This window comes from Cavia porcellus, unplaced genomic scaffold (assembly GCF_034190915.1).
Source record: "Cavia porcellus strain 051 isolate PalLab524CR breed Dunkin Hartley unplaced genomic scaffold, mCavPor4.1 scaffold_1, whole genome shotgun sequence".
NCBI lineage: Eukaryota > Metazoa > Chordata > Mammalia > Rodentia > Caviidae > Cavia > Cavia porcellus.
Window position 1 is genome coordinate 182,226,603 of NW_026947484.1, and position 18,601 is coordinate 182,245,203.

Below are 18,601 nucleotides of genomic sequence, written 5' to 3' on the forward strand. Positions count from 1 at the left end.
CAGCTGTATTCGTATACCTTTATGTGAATGATCAGAAGATGGACACTAATTAATCAATAAATAACTGGATAAAAAATTGGTACATAATGCTATTTAGCAGTAATAATATGCGATAAAATGAGTAAATTGCAGAGACATTATTTTGAGCAAATAGGAAACTAAGGAAAGTTAATCTATCATGCTTTTAGAAAGTATATAACTGGCACCCTGGTACCATAGGTAGTGATTGGGATTACTGGAGTTTAGCACAAGAAAATTTTCTGAAGATACAAATATTATACATCTTGACTATGGTAGCAGATACACAGGTTCATCAAAACTCATTAAAAGTATGTTCCTACATTGAACAGCTTTTTATTATATATAAATTATAATCCTACAAAATGAATTTTAAAAAAATTAAAGAAACTCATTAAGTATTTTGTAAATACATAGTAAATGTTATTTTCTTAAAATAGTTTTTAAAGTGGTCCTAATGAAGTTTGGTTTTAAAGTACACTTTGGGCAACACTGCTGCTGGTTATAACTAGAAATGGAGTGAACAGGTGACAGCACACGTCAATATATAATTTTTCAGACACTGTCAAAATGCTCTTCCAAGATATGTCACTATTTGTACTCCCTCCAAATTCCATTAAAATAGTTGATACTGTTAAATTTCACTTCCTTTATTTACCTAAATTAATTAAAAGTGTTTTTCAGTCCTCTACCAATCTACTGAGGTTGCTTTTACCAAAGTCATCATCACATATCATTTAATTTCAAAATCCAACAGCCCGTTTTCAGTTTTAATCATTCTTGAACAGTCTCTTTGCTTTAATTCCCAATAACTCTATTTAAAACTATAATAAGTAAACAACAGATAACCTATGTTTCTTAAAATTTTTTTCAAGTCATCTCAATGGGAAACTTGACACAGTTCAAAACCACCAAAAAATAAAACATCACACTTTATTAAATTTATGTGACTCTTACCCCGTAATATATTCCTATTTAATTTTAATATGTTTAAAATTGCTTTGATTCTATTCCTATTTCTCTATTTGTATCTTTTGGAATGGTAATGTTTATCTTATGCCACTGTATGTTGGAAATGTTTCACTTTCTTTTAATCTGTATGGGGCCCACAGCTAGGAGACTGCCTTAAATCTCAGAGGACTTGGGACTTTTCAACAATGCTGAAACTGTTAGGACTTTGGCAACTCTTAGAGATGGACTAAATGCCCTTAGCATAAAGAACTGTGCATGAGTCTAGACAGAATGTTATGGCTTATGTCTAGACGTCTCTCCAAAGTCTCATGCTGTCATTGATTGATGGGGCTTTCAGAAGTGGCTGGTTCTAGGGTGTGTGATGATGGGATTAAGGAGGTGATCCTGGGATTAATGGTGCAATACTGGGATTAAGGGTACCCCACCTTAAGTGTGGTTGGCTTGAATAGACGATAAGGACAGAAAGTAGGCTGCTATCATTCTTGCTGCTTACTACTTCACTGTTTTGCTGCCTTCTGCCCATCACTGTCTTAGTTCACTTTTACTCTGGTCACTGAGGCAAAATACCTGATGCCCAAAGTTGGGAAATGAAAGGTTTATTTCTTACAATTTTTGGAGGTTTCAGTCCATACTCAGTTGGCTCCAAGGCAGGGTAACATGGGAGGGCCGCAGTTCATGCAGCTGCAAACAGCAAGGCAGAAACTCACAAGAGAGAGAGAGACACACTTTCTTCCTGCCATTACACTGTATGCTGGCTCCACCACTACACAGGTGTAGCACTGACACCATCAATCCAAGCTCTAGACAATAAACCAATCACAAATGCATAATGCAAATGCATGAGGCCTGGGGGTTATTGACATAAACCATGACATTCCCCCCTGGCACCCAGGACTCATGTATATCTTTTATACAAAAGACATTTAGTCCATCTCCAAGAGTTGCCAAAAGTCCTAACAGTATCAGCATTGCTGAAAAGTCCAAATCCCAAGTCACCTCCAAGATCTATGGCAAACTCTTAACTGTAACCCCCTGTACAAATGAAACAAGGTTAAACATTTCTGAAATTCAAAGGCACAAGATAAAAATTACCATTCCAAAAGTTACAGACAGGGGAATATAAAGCATTGGAAACAAAGCAACTCCAGCATCCAGCAGGGCAAACATTAAGTCCTAGAGTTCTGTGTTCAGCATCTGAAGCAATATGGTTGCACGTTCCAAAAGACTTGGGTGATTCCATCCCCATGGCACTTCCAGGGATATCAGCTCTCGCAGCTTTTCTCTTAACCCTCTCTGCTCACTTTTTGCAGCTTTCCTTGTTTGATCCACGTTCCTGGCTTTTCCAAACTTCTGGGGTCTTCACTGCACCTTTGGCTTCACCCTCACATCTTTACAAATTGCCCTCTCAGGGGCACACTGCTTGGCCTCCCAGGCCCTTTGCAATCAAGGTGGAAGGCGTCTTACCCTCAGAATTTGTGCATTTTCCTTGCACCTAAAATCAGCACCATGTGAATGCCACCAAGGTTTGCTGCCAGCTGGAGCAGTAGCCAGGATTTTTTTTCTCTTAGCTGTAGGGGTCCAGTGCTTGGATTACTGAGCTCTGTTTAACTGATTGTGAGGAAAAGCTTTTCTATGTTGTCGTCATTCTGGAAATTCATGTGGTCTCCATCGCCATTCTGGAGCATGGTGCTCTGTAGCTTTCTCCTCTGAGCAAATTCTTTCAATTTTGTAGTTTTGAGGCTGCAAAGGGTAGAGACCCCCTGCTTTCTGGGGTGCCCCATGGCCATCTTTCTTATCTGTTTCTCCTCAGCAATCAAAGTCTCAACTCTGTCTTTACAATCCACAGCTTTCCTGTAGTTTTCCTTCTGGCTAAACTCACAGTATTATAAATTATCCTGCTGGGCTCTTTGCTCTTGATTTGCAAACATAAAGCTGGCTAAAAGGCCACAACAACAGCCATGCCACATCCTCAACATTTAACTGCCTTGAAATTTCCTTTACCAGATTAATCAGTCCATTGCCTTTAGTCTCAGGCTCAGGCAAAGTCTCTGGGCATGAGCACAATGCAGACAAACTTTCTGCTGAGCCATGACACACATGGTGGGGAATCCAACAACCAATGCAGTCCTTTTTCCCAGGAGAACCCTCCCAAGCCTGGTCTTTACCATCAGGCTTTCTATTGGCCTTCTCATCTCCTGAGCTCTGACCAGAATCTCCTCTACAGAATAGCCTAAGCTGCTCCAGTTCTATACATCTAGGCAACATATCCAAACCTTTCCAAACTCTGCCCACAAGCCATTTCCAAAGCCTCTCAAAAAGCATGATCAGGTATAGTCATAGCAAACTACCCCACTCCTGGTACCAAATTCTGTCTTAATTACTTTTTACTTGACAGACAGCAAAGATGGCAAATAGATAACAACTGGCTACAGAAGCTCCCTGAGATAGTCAACTTAGAATTCAACATAATACAGAGTGGGGAGCCCCAAATAGAGGGAGATGAATTCACTCATCCCAAGAAGAAATTAATGTGACTTGCCAACCATCCAAGGTCCTGCCGCGACTGGCCAACGCTGTGACTTGCCAGGGTCCCGCTGCGACTTGCCAAGAGGTCCCGCCTCAACTGGCCGAGTTCCCATCGCGACTTGCCGAGGCCCCACCGCGACTGGTCGGGGTCCCACCGCAACTTGCCGGGGGTCCCGCCACGACTTGCCAAGGTCCTGCCATGACTTGCCGAGCCGACCAAGGTCCCGCCACTTTGACTCACTGGAGCTACAGTTACATTGAGTTTGGGGGTCAGCAAACAGAAAGGAGAGCTGAGTTGGCCAGGAGCCTATATCAACCTGTGGAGTGATGGGACTGGAGCTATTCCATAAATACGGGGGCCCCCCGGCAGACGACATTCTGGGATTGGGCAGAACTGGCAAGTAAAAGGGGCAGCAGTGACTTCAGTCAATTGGTCCTTCCCGAACGGGATTGGTGGAGTGAGCTAGACCTGGGTCACATGACCTGGCTGAGACCCAATAGGTTACCCGAGGTCAAGTCCTTGCAGCAGTGTCACACACTAACCACACTGGCCCAGTGGGGCCTCAGAGGTTTGGCTGGTCTGGAGGGAGGCAGCGCAAAGTAATACAGTAGTGCAGGCCACAGTAGCTGGACTAATCTGGAAGGGAGGGGCCAGCATACGCTGTCCCTGTCTGAAACTCACTAACACACTGCAGTGTGAAGGGTCATCTAGCCAGTGCACTTCAGAAGAATTGTAACCAACAAAGAAAGAAACTGGGACCTCCTGGCAGAAGCAAAAAAGATGAGAAGAGGAAGCAAAAACAAAAAGTCCCCAGGCCCCAACCCTGAGAACACTGACCCACGACAGGTTAATACAAAGGAGAACGAGAATAGCAAACATGCAATATCAGACACAGTGCCAGTGGACATAAAGAGATATATTTGGGACCTCATAGACGAGTCCAAAAGTGAGATATTTAGCCAAATAAAACAAGACATAAGAAGATAAAAGAGATACTAAGCACCCTTCAAGCAGACACAGATGGTAGAAGATAGGAACTCAAACACAGGAGAGAACTATTTGGTGAAGAATATAAAAAAATATAGAATGCATGAAGCAGATTCAAAGAGATCACCAGGAAATTTAAACTCTATGGAAAGATGGCAAATCAGCTTGAAAGAAACTAAGGATAGATTATCTGAACTGGAGGACAATTTTGCAATGTGGAAGTATGAAAGGGAAAACTTTTTTAAAAATAACAAGGAAACAAGCAGTTACAATACAAAGGCTAGAAGATGACAAAAGAATCTATAACTTGAGAATAAAGAATGTAAATGAAGAAGTTGGTGTACGAACAAAGGAACTACAAAGGTTATTCACAGAAATAATTAAGGAAAACTTCCCAAACATAGGAAAAGGAAATGATATTCTGATATATGAGGCATACAGAACTCCAGCCACCTACAACCAAAACAAAGCTACACCCCAGGCATATAATAATCAAGATCCCAGAAATTCAATATAAGAACAGAATATTAAAAGCTGTTAGGAGACAAGAAACAGATAACCTACAGAGGAAGGCCCATCAGAATGGCAGACTTCTCGACACAAACCATCAAGTCAAGAAGAGTCTGGAGCGAAATATTCCAAGCCCTGAAAGAAAATAACCTCCATCCCAGATTGATATACCCTGCTAAACTGTTGTCTCTAGAAATTAATAGAGAAACAAGATGCTTCCAAAACAAAGAGGAACTTGGGAAATTTGCAACCACCAAACGAACTCTACAGAAAACACTCCAGGCATTCTAGAGAGAGAGAGAGAAAAAAGTACTAGGATTCCAGGAACAATGGCAGAGAGGCCTCAATTAACGAAGCAGAAAACAGAATAAAGAAGATAAGCAGATAACTGATGGCAAAAAAAGAGCATAACAGAAATGAGGCAGAGAAGATTTTATTCAAAACTCATATGATTGATAGTATCAATTCTGAGAGTATAGGCAACTACACTGAAGATGACAAGACTCAACGATACACATTCTGGTTTGATAACTGCCGGTTTTTGAAGTTCTATACTATATACAAAGTTGTATTTTTATTAATACTGCTATGTACTGACATATTCAATTATACTATGTCTGATGATATAGCCAATTCTATTGGAGATAACAAGACACAACAAAGGAACTAAGGTAGAATGATTCATACAATGGTCTTATGTGTTTATTTCATTTCATGTGTTTATAGGAATATGTTTTGTTTTGCCTTGCTTTGTTTTGTTTCTCCCTCTAATATAGAAATGATAGAAATACATGTTAAGACTCATGCATGTGTAGAATCTATAAACAGTTTATGAGAACTGATCACATGATGCATGATGAAATGAACAGATACTCTGAAGAAAAAGAGACACTATAATACCCAGTGCTGATCCTGGAGTGCCATCAAGTGAAACCCAGCAATAGTATTATTCTTTGTTCAGAGTGATATTAGCCTGCTTGGGTTTATTCAATCTCAACATAATTGAAGAGAAGAATAACTGCGTGTACGTTTAAGTGTATAGGATTGATAGCCATATTTCTAAGTTTTGTTGGATAGTTGAACAGAACTGGTTGCAATCTCACTGTTTGAATCCCCACTTTATAAGCTCCACTTTAGTATCTTGAATAACTATTTGTAAGAAGACAATCTGTAATCATCAACTAGTGATTTCTTACTGTTTATTTTTTCTTTGAAATTATTATTATTTCTACCCGTTTTCTGTTTTGTTTAATCTTTCTTTAAATTAAATTTTTAAAAAAAGACACTACAGTACCCAGTGCTGATCATGGAGTATCACGATGTGAAATCCAGCAATAATATTTTTCTTTGTTCAGAATGATTTTAACCTGCTTTAGTTTGTTTAATCTAAACATAAATGAAGCTATGGATAACTGCATGTATGTTTAAGTGTATAGGATTGACAACCATGTTACTAAGTTTTTGTTGGACAGTTAAGCAGAACTATTTGCGGTCTTGCTGTTTGAATTCCCACTTTACATGTTCCATTTTTTGTATCTTGAACAACTATTTGTAAAATGACAATATGTAAACATCAACTAGTGATTTCTTACTGTTCATTTTTTTCTCTAAACATATGTATTATTTGTACCTATTTTCTGTTTTGTTTAGTCTTTCTTTAAATAAAATTTTTTAAAATATATTTTAAAAAATTACTTTTTACTCGTCACTGAGACAAAATACCTGATGCCCAAAGTTGGGAAATGAAATGTTTATTTCTTACAGTTTTTGAAGGTTTTAACCTATATTCAGTTGGCTCAAGGCAGGGTGGCATGGCAGGGCTGCAGTTCATGGCGGCTGGAAACAGCAAAAGAAAGAGACATATCTTCTTCCTGCCATTACATTGTATGCTGGCTCCACCCCTAGGTGGGTGTGGCACTGACACCATCAATCCAAGCTCTAGACAATGAACCAATCAAAAATGCATAATGCAAATGCAAGAGGCCTGGGGGTCACCAACATAAACCATGACAACCATGAACTGCTTCTCCTCTGTGATGCCCCTCTGCCATGCCACTCTGTTGGAGCCAACCAACTATGAACTAAAACCTCTACGAAGGTTTACCATAAATCTTTCCTCAGGTATTTTGTCTCTGCAACAAGAAAGGTAACTAAGATCACTGCACATATTAAGAGACTACCTAACACTCTCTACAGAGATACTTCTACTGAATTAGGATGACAACAGACATATCAGAAATTAAACATGGTTGAGAGACATTCATTTTCTATTTTCCCCATAGAACTCACGATTTTTCCTATAGAATGCACTATTTTTACACATCTATTGTCTGAGTTTGTTATACTTTGGCAGAAATACTCTCTTTGCAAGTATGTGAGTACCTGTGAATATGCTAATACACTGACTTATTACTATCTCAAATAAACATACAAAGCAAATTATTTCACTGTATAATATAAGCAAAGAAACAAAGTAAAATAATCACTGCCAAGCTTTTTTGCACATTCCTGTCATACACATACATGCGTGTGCACATGCCCACACACAAGAAAATTATCTTTGAAATGAAACTCTATGTAGTTACTCCAAAAACACTTACATGATAAGTCATTTCAAAATTAATATAAATCTAAATGGAATCTGGACAAATGGATGAGTTAAAAACCAAACCATTAGTGCTAATACATGAGTTCAATAAGGTTACTAGATATAAGAAAATACACATACACACACAGTATTTCTATATGTTTACAATGAATAACTTGAAAATTAAAAAAAAAATTCCATCCACTACAGAAGCATAATTAATAAAATACACAGAAATAAATTTAACCAAAAACTATCAGAATTACACATTAAAAAATTAAAAATGACCTACATAAATGGAAGTAAATCTTGTGCTGATGAACTGAAAGACTTAAGTAGTTAAAATGGGAATTTTTCCAAAGTGATTTATAGATTTAAAATAGTCCTTACCAAAATATGAACTCACTTCCTATCAGAAACGGTTGATACCAAATTCTTATGGAGATTCAAGTCACCTAATCGCCAAAGCTATTCTGAAGACATATTTCTTGATTTCAAAATTAATTACAAAGCTACAATAACTAAGGCTATACAATAATAGAATAAGGATAGACACATAAACAAACTCAGTGTCCAAAAATAAATCAAATTTACAATCAATTTTGATGAGACAATTCCATGAGAGAAGAATGAATAGTCATTTGAATAAAGAGTGCTGGGACAAATAGATATACACCTATAAAATAATTAAATTGAACCCATCCTCACACCACACATAAAAATTAAAATAATCAAATATCTAAATGCAAGAGTTAAAATAATAAAACTCTTAGGAAAAAACATCAAGGTAAATACAACCTTGGATTTGACAAATGGTTTTTTATAGCTATGATGTGAGAAAAATTTAAATATTTAAAAATTTATCCAACAAAATGGATAAATTGGACCTCATCAAAATTGCTTAAATTTGTGCTTTCAAGGATACTAGCAGGTGAAAAGAAAAAGCTGAAGAGAGTCTGTGTGTTAGTCAGCTTCCCGTTCCTGTGACCAAAATATCTGAGACAATCTACTTATAAGTAAGACAGACTCTGGCTCAGGGTTTACAGTCTTTGGTCCATCCCAGTTGGTCACACTGCCTTTGGGCCTGCAGAGAGGCAGGACATTAAGCCAGAGATTAGGTGGGAAAAACAGGTCTTTACTTCTAGATGGCCAGGGAGCAAAGAGAGAGGAAGGCCGGCATCTCAGTGTTCTTTTCAAGGGCACACACCCAGTGACCTAAACTCATTCCACTAGGCTCCACCTCCTACAGGGTGCAGCCCACACACACCCAACAGCACCACAGTCCCTCCGCGCATGGCTCTGGGGAACATTTAAGATTCAAACCTTAAGAATCTGAAATTCAGAGTATGGTAGACACAAGATTCTTACAACTTTAAAAAGACAATACCATTAAAGATGGGCAAATGGCCTGGAAGCATTTTTCTGAGGAAGATAAACAAATAGCCAATAAACACATGAAAAGATGTACATCATTATTTATATTTATATCCAATATAAATCAAAGCCATAATGAAATATTACTTTTCACTACTAAAATGGCTATAGTGAAAAAAGACAACATGTGTGAAATTAGAACTCTCACACATCGCTGATGGGAATGCAAATTGATACTTTAGAAAACAACCTGTCAATTTCTTAACAAGTTAAATATATACTTACCAAGAACTTAACAATTCTATTCCTAGATGATACAGCCAAGAGAAATAAAGCACATGCTCATATAGAAACTTGTTCATGAGTGTTCAAAGCTCATTATGCATACTAGCCAAAAAGAAAAACAATCAAAATGTCCATTAATAGGAAAATAAAATGAATTATAGCTGGGGGTGTTAAGGATAATGTGAAATATGTGCTAATAGGTATGGAGTTTTTTGTTATGGTGATAAAAATACTCTAATAGTGACTGTGGTAATAACACCACAACTCTGCAAAAATATTAAAAATCATTCAATTTAAATTTTAAGCATATGAATTATTTAGTAGGTAAAATATATCTCAATAAAACTGTTAGAAAAAAATTGCACGCCACTCAAAACTGAAGGACTGTGAAGGGATATTGCCTCAGATATTTGAAGTACATTACAGCCACAGATCCACCCTACTGCAAAGACTACAGAATTATAAGTGGTCTCTATAGTTACTTCATCCTAAGATAAAAATTTATATACTGTTTTCTTTTAAGAGTCCTGCAGGTAAGTTTTTGGTTAAAAAAAAAATGTAATCTGAAACAAATATAGCCATAAAATTTCTCTAAGTTTAAATGATTATCTTATTCTAAAGTCAACTATCTATTTATGAATAGGAAGCAATACCTAATAATGGTAAAAAAAAAAAACCAATAATAATGATCAAGAATTAGCCTCATGATATAGCTATAAGTAAAACACAGAATATGTGTTGTGCATAATAACAGAATGTCATATATCATTCCAATCCTCTAAATAACCACTGAGTGAAGATGAGAAAACTGGGATTCAGACTATAATGGCTAATCTTGATTGTCAAACTGATTCGTCTGAGAGAGACCTAGGAGATTCATAAAGCACATCTCCGGTGTGTCTCAGTTAGCTGTGAGGGATGGCGTGGGGACTAAATCTGATCACCGATCCCTTCCTCTCTGGCTCTTCCTTGCTGCCACGAGGTCAGCAGCTTTCTTCCACTAAGCTCTTCCACCATGCTTCTGCCTGGGAGTCACTGACCATGACTGGACCCTCTGAACTTGTAAGCCAAAAGAAGCCCTCCTTCTGTTAAGCTGTGTATGTTAGGTATTTTGTCCCAGTAATAGAAAGATGACCAACATAGAGATATAAATGACCTGCATACTCAATGAATAAGTGACAAAACGACAATTTGAAACCAACACTACCTATCTCTAAAGCTGATAATTTGACACCATTTGAACTCTCGTCTTCACAAATAAAGCTTCCAACTAAGCAATAATTTAAAAAAGGAGAATGACCATAAATATGTCCAAATATAACATCTTAGAGCTTAAAGAAAATCTGAGGATATCTACTCTATGTACCTCATCTTACAAATGCAACATTATCTTCGTAGTCACTGATCAGTCTTAACTATTTCCATTACTTTCTAGCTTCCAATATACTAATCTGCTATCTGCAAATGTTTTCCGTTAGCCTCAACATAAAGCAAATGAGAAATTACAGAAAGCTGTGGTATATGCTAAATAAACTCACTAAAATTTTCTTGCCATTTTTAATAACAATACAAAATATTCTTGTTACTGGCTCAGTAACAAAAATTCTATCAAAGGAGAAAGATTATACAGCATTGGTAACACTAACACATAAGTACTTGAAACTCTTACCTTTGTGGTCACAAGAAAGACGGTATAAAAGAACATAAGATTATGCTCTGATATTGCCAAATGGTTGGTGTGCTGGAACGTGAAGATAACTGACCCCATTAGAGTTAACTTGGAAGGGCTGAAAATAAAACATATTTTGAGTAAGTAATAAACATGATCTATCTAAATCTGTAAATCACTAATTTAGTGGGCTATTAATTGACATTAACAAAAAACTGAGTTTTGTCAATATACTTATGTTTTATACATGCTAAGTTATACAAAGTTAAGTACTTTCTTCACAGGAAAAAAAAACTATTAAATACTCTAGAATGTACATATATAACATGCTCCTCTGATACAGTGAAGGAGAATCACAATCCTAGATTTCAAGTTACATTACAAAGCTACACTAATAAAAACAGCATGACACCTACACAATACAAACCTGTAAATCACTATAATAGAAGATGAAGAAACAATCCCTACCACATTAAGTCATCTGATTTTTGACAAAGGGGCCAAAAACATATAGTAGAAGAATGATAACCTCTTTAACAAATGGTAGTGGGAAAACTGGTTACATACATATAGGAGACTGAATCTAGACTCTTAGCTATCACCATGTACCAAAATAAAAATGTGTCAGACATGAATATTTAAACAGAAGCACTTAATCTGTTAGATGATAAAATAGATAAAGGATCATAAAATAGATAAAAGAGGCACAGGAAAGAACTTTCTAAACAGAACCCTAATTGCATAAGAAATAATACCAAGAATCAACAAATGGGATTACATCAAATCAAAAAGCTTCTGCACAGCAAAGTACAACACAGTGAGACAACCCACAGGAAGAGAAACAATCTCTATTAACTACTCTGACAGAGACTAGAATCAGAATATACAAAGAACTAAAAGGATCAGACCCCTCAAAATAAGAGCCAACCAAAACATGGGTAACTGAAATGAACAGACACTTCTCAAAAGTACAAATATATGAAAAGATACTCAACATCTTTGTCATCAAAGAAACACAAATTAAGACAACACTGAGATTCCATCTTACTCCAGAAAGAATGTCTATCTTCACTAAACCAAATGATTAAAAAATGCTGGGAGGAAGTAAGTGCCCTTCTATGTGGTTGGTGGGAGCATAAATCGGTACAAGTCTATGGAAGTCAACATAGAGAGTTCTGAAAAATCTACAAATCCCATTCAACCAGTTACTCTTTTACTAGGTATTTCCCCAGAAGAGATAAAAAACATCACACTATAGATACACGTGCACAATGCATTTTCACAGTTTCAGCAGCACAACTCATAACAACTAAATCTTGGAAGCAGCCTACATATCCATCAACAAATGAATGGATAATGAAAATGTGGTTATTTATACACAATGAAATGCTACTCTGCCAAAAGAGTAAATTTGAGTCATCTGCAGGAAAATCAATGTGCCTTGAGATCATAATTTTAAGTACACTAAGTCAGACATACAAACTTAAATATCATACTTCTCTCATATGAGAAACCAAAGTATAAATTTAAAAACAAAATGAAGGATAGACAATAGAAAACAGGGAGATAGATCTTCTGCAAATGGGGAGGGGAGCTAGAGATGGAGAAAAGAGTGAGGGAAGGGTACGGGAGGGGAGGGAAAAAGGAATTTAAAAAATACTTGTTAAGTACATATACCTATTCCCCATGATAACTGTAAACAAATACATTCACGTATGTATTAATAAAAACATTTAAGTGAATATGCTTCTATAAAGCAAATATGCAAACATATTTAGCAATAGAACACTTTTTCAAAAGACTTCAAAGTCTTATACTCCATGGTATGATTCAGAATTAGTCTTCAAACCCTTCAGAGCTAAATAAGTTCTTAAGAGTGAGAGGTAGAGAAAAAAGCCTGTATCTGTAGTATCTGCTCATTTTCACGATGCAAACATTCCCATCATTGTCAATTTCAGGCTACTGTACAGAATGGAGAAGCAGTGCCTCCAACTGACTCAAATGAAATAGTGTCAGCTCTAGGACGAAGTGTCCAATGTCACATTTCTCTTTCCTTCTGAGTACACCAGTACCTTTAAGGTATCTTTCTACAATATTCTATTTATGACACTCTGTATATTCTCTGGGCCAGTTACACTTTCTCTAATATGCTTCTCACTTCCTTCTGACCTACTCATTAGAATTTAAATGTACATACAAATAACAAACTCACTGAGAGAGAAGGCAGGGTAACACCTTTTTCAATATCACCCCAAAAATGAAATACCTAGAAATCAATCTAATAAAGGATATAAAAGACATCAACATTGAAAACTACTGTACTTTGAAATAGGAGATTGAAAAAGATACTAGAATATGGAGAGACATTCCATGATCTTGGATAGGAAGAATCAACATAGTGAAAATGATCATACTTCCAAAACTGTTACACAGATTCAAATGGAATTTCAACAAAAATTTCAATAATTTATCTCATGGAATTAGAGAAAACAATCCTAAAATTCATCTCAAACCAGAAGAGACCTAGAATAGCAAAGGCAATCCTGGGCAACAAAGGCAAGACAGAGGGTATCACAATCCCTGACTTCAAAGTATACTGTAAAGCTACTATGATTAAAAAAAAAAAGACCCGAAGAACAATGGAACAGATTAGAAGATGCAGAAATAACTCCAGATACACTAATCTACCTTATCTTTGTGGATGTGCCTCTTTTTTTTTTTTTTTTTTGGTACCAAGGATCAAACTCATGACCTCACACTTGCCAGGCAGGCGCTTACGTTGCTGAGCTAAATCCTGAGCCCCATCGACTTTGTCTTTGACAAAGGTGCTAAACACATTCACTGGAAGAAAGATAGTCTCTTTAATAAATGGTACTGGAAAAACTGGCTCTGAACATGCTAAAGATTAAAGTTGGACTCCTATCTTTCACCATGCACTAAATTAAATTCAGAATGGATAAAAGATGTAAATATTAAAAAGAAACAATAAATCTACTGCAAGATAAGAATAAATAAAACTCTTGAAGACACAGGTGTAGACAAAGACCATATGAACAAAACTCAGATTGCACAGAACTGTCACAAAGAAACAACTGGGATCTCATCTTATTAAAAAGCTTTTGCTCTTATAATAAAAAGCTTTTGCACAGCAAGAGAAATCACAGAGTGAAGAGATAACCCACAATGTGGGAGAAAATGTTTACTAGCTGTTCCTCAGACAAAGGATTACTATCAAGAACATATAAAGAACTCAACAAAAACAGTCCTCCCAAATTTAAAGACCCAATCCAAAAGTGGGCAGCTGAGATGAATGCATACTTCTCAGACGAAGAAATACAAATAGCAAATAAATATTTGAAAAAATGATCAACATCACTGGTCACTTGGGAGATGCAAATTAAAACTACACAGTTTCCACCTCACCCCAGAAAGAATGGCGAGTATTAAGAAATCAACCAATGACAAATGCTGGAGGGGCTGTGGGGGAAAAGGAATTCTTCTCCATTCTTGGTGGGAGTATAGACTGGTGCAACCACTATGGAAATCAGAGTGGAGACTCCTCAAAAAATTACGATTGGAAGTCTCACTTGACTCAGCTATTCCCCTTCTGAATATATTCCCAGAAGAATTAAAAACATTTTGTCACAGTGATATATATGCGCACCAATGTTTATAGCTGCACAATTTGTAAGAGCTAGATCTTGGAGACAACCTAAATGCCCATCAACTGAGGAATGGATTAAGAAGATATGGTATTTTTATACAATGATGTATTACTCAGCCATAAAGAAGCATAAACGTGAGACTTTTATAGGTAAATGGATAAACAAGACCATATTTATTAGTGAAATAAATGAGACATGCATGTATAAACACCACATTGTCTCGTTAATGTGAGAAGCTGAAAGAAACTGTACAAAAAAGATAGTTACAATAGTTATACTACTGATTTCTCTGAGTTCACTGATGAGAAAGGTTTGTGCTAGTACTGTTCAATTAAATGCTTGTGCTCTGAGTAACTGATTTGAAAATAACAAAACACAATATATATATCATTGTGAACCCCAAAATGTTGTGTTTAGAAATGTTTTATTTTTTCCTCTTTAAAATTAAAAAAAGTTAAAGGTACAAAAAAAAGTAACTAGTCAATACAACCAACAAAGGAAAGCCTTTCCGAGAAATGGTATTGTAACAAATGGACATGTAAGAAAAAAACAAGTATCAAATCCTACATACTACTACTTTCAAAAGAATATGAAATAGTTCACTAACTTAATTGTGAAAGCTAAATTAGAAACTTCTTCAAAATCTAAGAGGAACAGCTTTGCAACTCAGAGATAGGCAAATATTTCACAGAATACAAAAGCATTTTAAAAATTGTTAAACTGAACTTTATCAAAAGACCAGATACCCAATCCAGAAATGGTATCCAGAAAACACAAAGAATTATTACAATTCGGTAACTCACACAACCAAATAATGATGATGATGATGATGATGATGATGATAGACAAAGATATAAAGACAGTCAAGCAAACATGGAAAAGGCCAATAAGCATATTAAAAAAAATAAAACAAAAAAACAAAACCCAAAATCCTTAGTCCAAAGAAAAATGCTATTTAAACTCTTATGAGAAATATACCTATTAAAGTTTGTGTTAGCCATTAAAAAAAACTAACGATACCAAGCTTTGGAAACAATATGGAACACTAGAACGCTTAAGACACTTTGCAGGGGGGAAAGAAAGATACTTTGGTAAACTAACTGCTTGGTGGTTTTCAAAAAGTTAAAATTTCAACTACTACATAACCCAGATACTGCAGGACAACATATTTACACAAATAAAATGAAAATGTGTGTCTACACAAAGAATTGCATACAAACGCTCGCAGCAACTTTACTTACAATAGCGAGAAACTACAATCAACCTAAACAGCCATCAACAGATGAACAGATAAAATGTTATTAGATCACCCAATAAAATACAGTTTAAAAAAAGGAAATAAACAGATTCACTATGATAGAAAAGAAACATAATGAAAACATGCTAGAAGGTGATACATGCAATGGGGAAAAAAAAGCGAAAGAGAAACAAGCTGAGTAGTCTGAACTGAAAAGACAAATGCTGAAAAACTATTTTAGCAAAGAAAGCAAACTACTTAGAGCCACTTAGAAAAAAGGATTCCAAGCAGAGAGAAAAGCTAAACTAAATCACACGTGGCTTGTTCAAGGATAGAGGGGAATGATACAGAAAAGATGAAAGAGAGGACACCAATGCAAAGTGGGGTGGGCCAGGCAGATCTTGGAAAACCATACAGGGCCTGCGGCAGGTTTTGAACAAAGGTGAAACATAATTTGATTTTGATTATAAAAGCCACAAGAAATGTTTTACAGAAGATGTTTCAAGGCATATATTCAAAATAAGGAGAACTTCTCTTGAATATCGCTAATACTGTGTAACATCATCAATCCAAGTTTCTAATATTTTATTTCTAAACTAGTAGTTTCATGCTTTAGAGTTCATTTCCCAAGTTAAGTACCCTAAAATTTGTTGGCTCACTCAAATGTGTATTATCATTCATCTTGCTGCTCAACCTTTATTTTTAACTTGAACAAGAGCTTATTTTCTATGCAATCTTTATTCAACTTGCTCATTATGGTTACTCTTCCTATATTTTTTTCCTAACTTTAGGAACATAACTGTAGCTATTTCACTTTCAGGTACATCAAGTATATACCTGTGACTCACTTAAGATTAGGTCTGTATCATTGGAAAAGTTCTCTTAAACAGATTTCAGTATGTCCTTTGCACCATACAACTACACAGTGGTTTATTTTCTTCATCTTGTTTTTACATGTAATTTAGCTCAAGTGTCATTTTTAAAGCAACCTACAGAATATAATGATTTTCCTCCTTATATTTGTCATTTTCCTGCTATATCTATGTATAATCTGAAATGAGTATGATATTATAGTCATTGATGAAAATGCCAAAAGCTTGTAACTAATTCATCTCCATCCAAAGAAGTAGTTCTTTCTCATAGATACCCTTACAATTCTATGACAAAACAGAGATTTGGCTTTATTTTCTAAAGGCAGATTGCCCACAGAGAAGAGAATCAATTTTTTTTTTTTTTTTTTAGTACCATGGATCGAACACACGACCTTGTGCTTGCAAGGCAGGCACTTATGCCGCTGAGCTAAATCCTCAGCCCCTCAATATTTATTTTATTATTTATTTTAAAACTTCATTTGGGAAGACAAATTCTTGGAAAAAATAAATTTTTCTAATTCTTCCACTGTCGTTACTATTTTTTAGCTATAATTCATTCAAATTTAGAGTCCCCAAAATGTTCTTTAAAAGAAATTTAGTTAAATCTAATGATAAATATCCAGATCTAAATCCAATATATACCAACATACTAGGACATCTTCAACCATTCATCACCTCCTGGTTTCCAATCTCCTTTTACCAACTGCTCAAATTTTGTCAAAATGGCACCACCAGCACCTGAAAATAAGAAAACAAAAATATTTAGCCAATTGCCTTTAAAGAACAGAAAAACAAAAAATAAAGAAAATATTTCAGGGGTGACATAATTCAAAATCATGATTTAGAATTCAAGATAAGTGGCAAAAAAGAAGTCTTGAGAAGAAAAAAAGTTGCGCTCTGTATTTAGGGTACTGAAACCACTGCGGCTTTCCCTTTCCACTAGCATGGGAACTGTTCCCTGTAATGAAGGTAACATTGGAGCCTCAAGCACAGAGAATATAGCTACACGTTTGTTTGAAACCTGGGAAGGAAAAAACACCATGGCTTTATCATTTCTTTTTCTCATACGATCAGTTTTCAGTACATACGCAGTAAGTGCTTTGGGGGACTTGTTCAATTACTATCTATGAAACAAGAGCAGAAGCCACTGACAGTGTGAGCAGGAGTCCATAGTCAACCACATTTACTATTCCCAGTCATTTGAGTTTGAGAAGAAAAAAAAGAGCAATGTTTGTTATTCACATGAATCACGTAATTTCTTACATAAACATTTTATTTATGGTAAAATAATTCCTCTGCTTCAGGGGCTCCTAATGAAACCAATCATAAAAATTTTATATTAGACAGTCAGATTCAAGTCAGTATGATGGTACACCCCAATAACCCCAGTACTTGGGAGGCTGAGGCAGGAGAATTACTGAGTTCCAGGTCACCCTGAACAACACAGAAACACACTAATAAACAAATAAAGCAAAAACAAAAAGACAGTCACATTCAGTGTAATAGATAATGGCTGGTGAAAAGCAACCTTATGAGCCAAAAAACAAGGCCCCCCTTCCAAAACAACTGTTGTGGTTGAACTATGCAGTCCTCACTATTTAGAAGCTACGGAACATCGGTAAGAGGATATTATGAGCACACGTGGTTAGTATTACCTCTGGCCCATCCAATAGCTATCATGACTATCCAGCCATTTTTGAAATAGCTATTAGCATGTGTGACTCCACCTACTATTTTCCAAGTTCTGGTCACTTCCTTCATTGCAGCAGCCAAGAGTTGAACAGGCAGAAATGAGTAGGCCTGGGAAACTAGGTCACACGGGCAAAAAAATGTAATATACCTGAAATTAAAATGTAAATAGTTTAATATGTGAAGAGAATCAGAAGGACAGAAATACA

General features: G+C 36.0%; 1 protein-coding gene across 1 annotated transcript in view; it reads right to left on the reverse strand.

The window, feature by feature from the left end:
* Positions 1-18,601, reverse strand: part of Tmem38b (transmembrane protein 38B) — a 46,867-nt gene that overhangs the window by 7,296 nt on the left and 20,970 nt on the right. The window contains exons 3-5 of the mRNA XM_003470912.5: positions 18,359-18,543; positions 17,354-17,441; positions 10,930-11,047 (exon numbers count right to left, since the gene is read on the reverse strand). Coding sequence (XP_003470960.1) covers positions 10,930-11,047; positions 17,354-17,441; positions 18,359-18,543 — 391 coding nt within the window. The remainder of the gene's footprint in view (positions 1-10,929; positions 11,048-17,353; positions 17,442-18,358; positions 18,544-18,601) is intronic.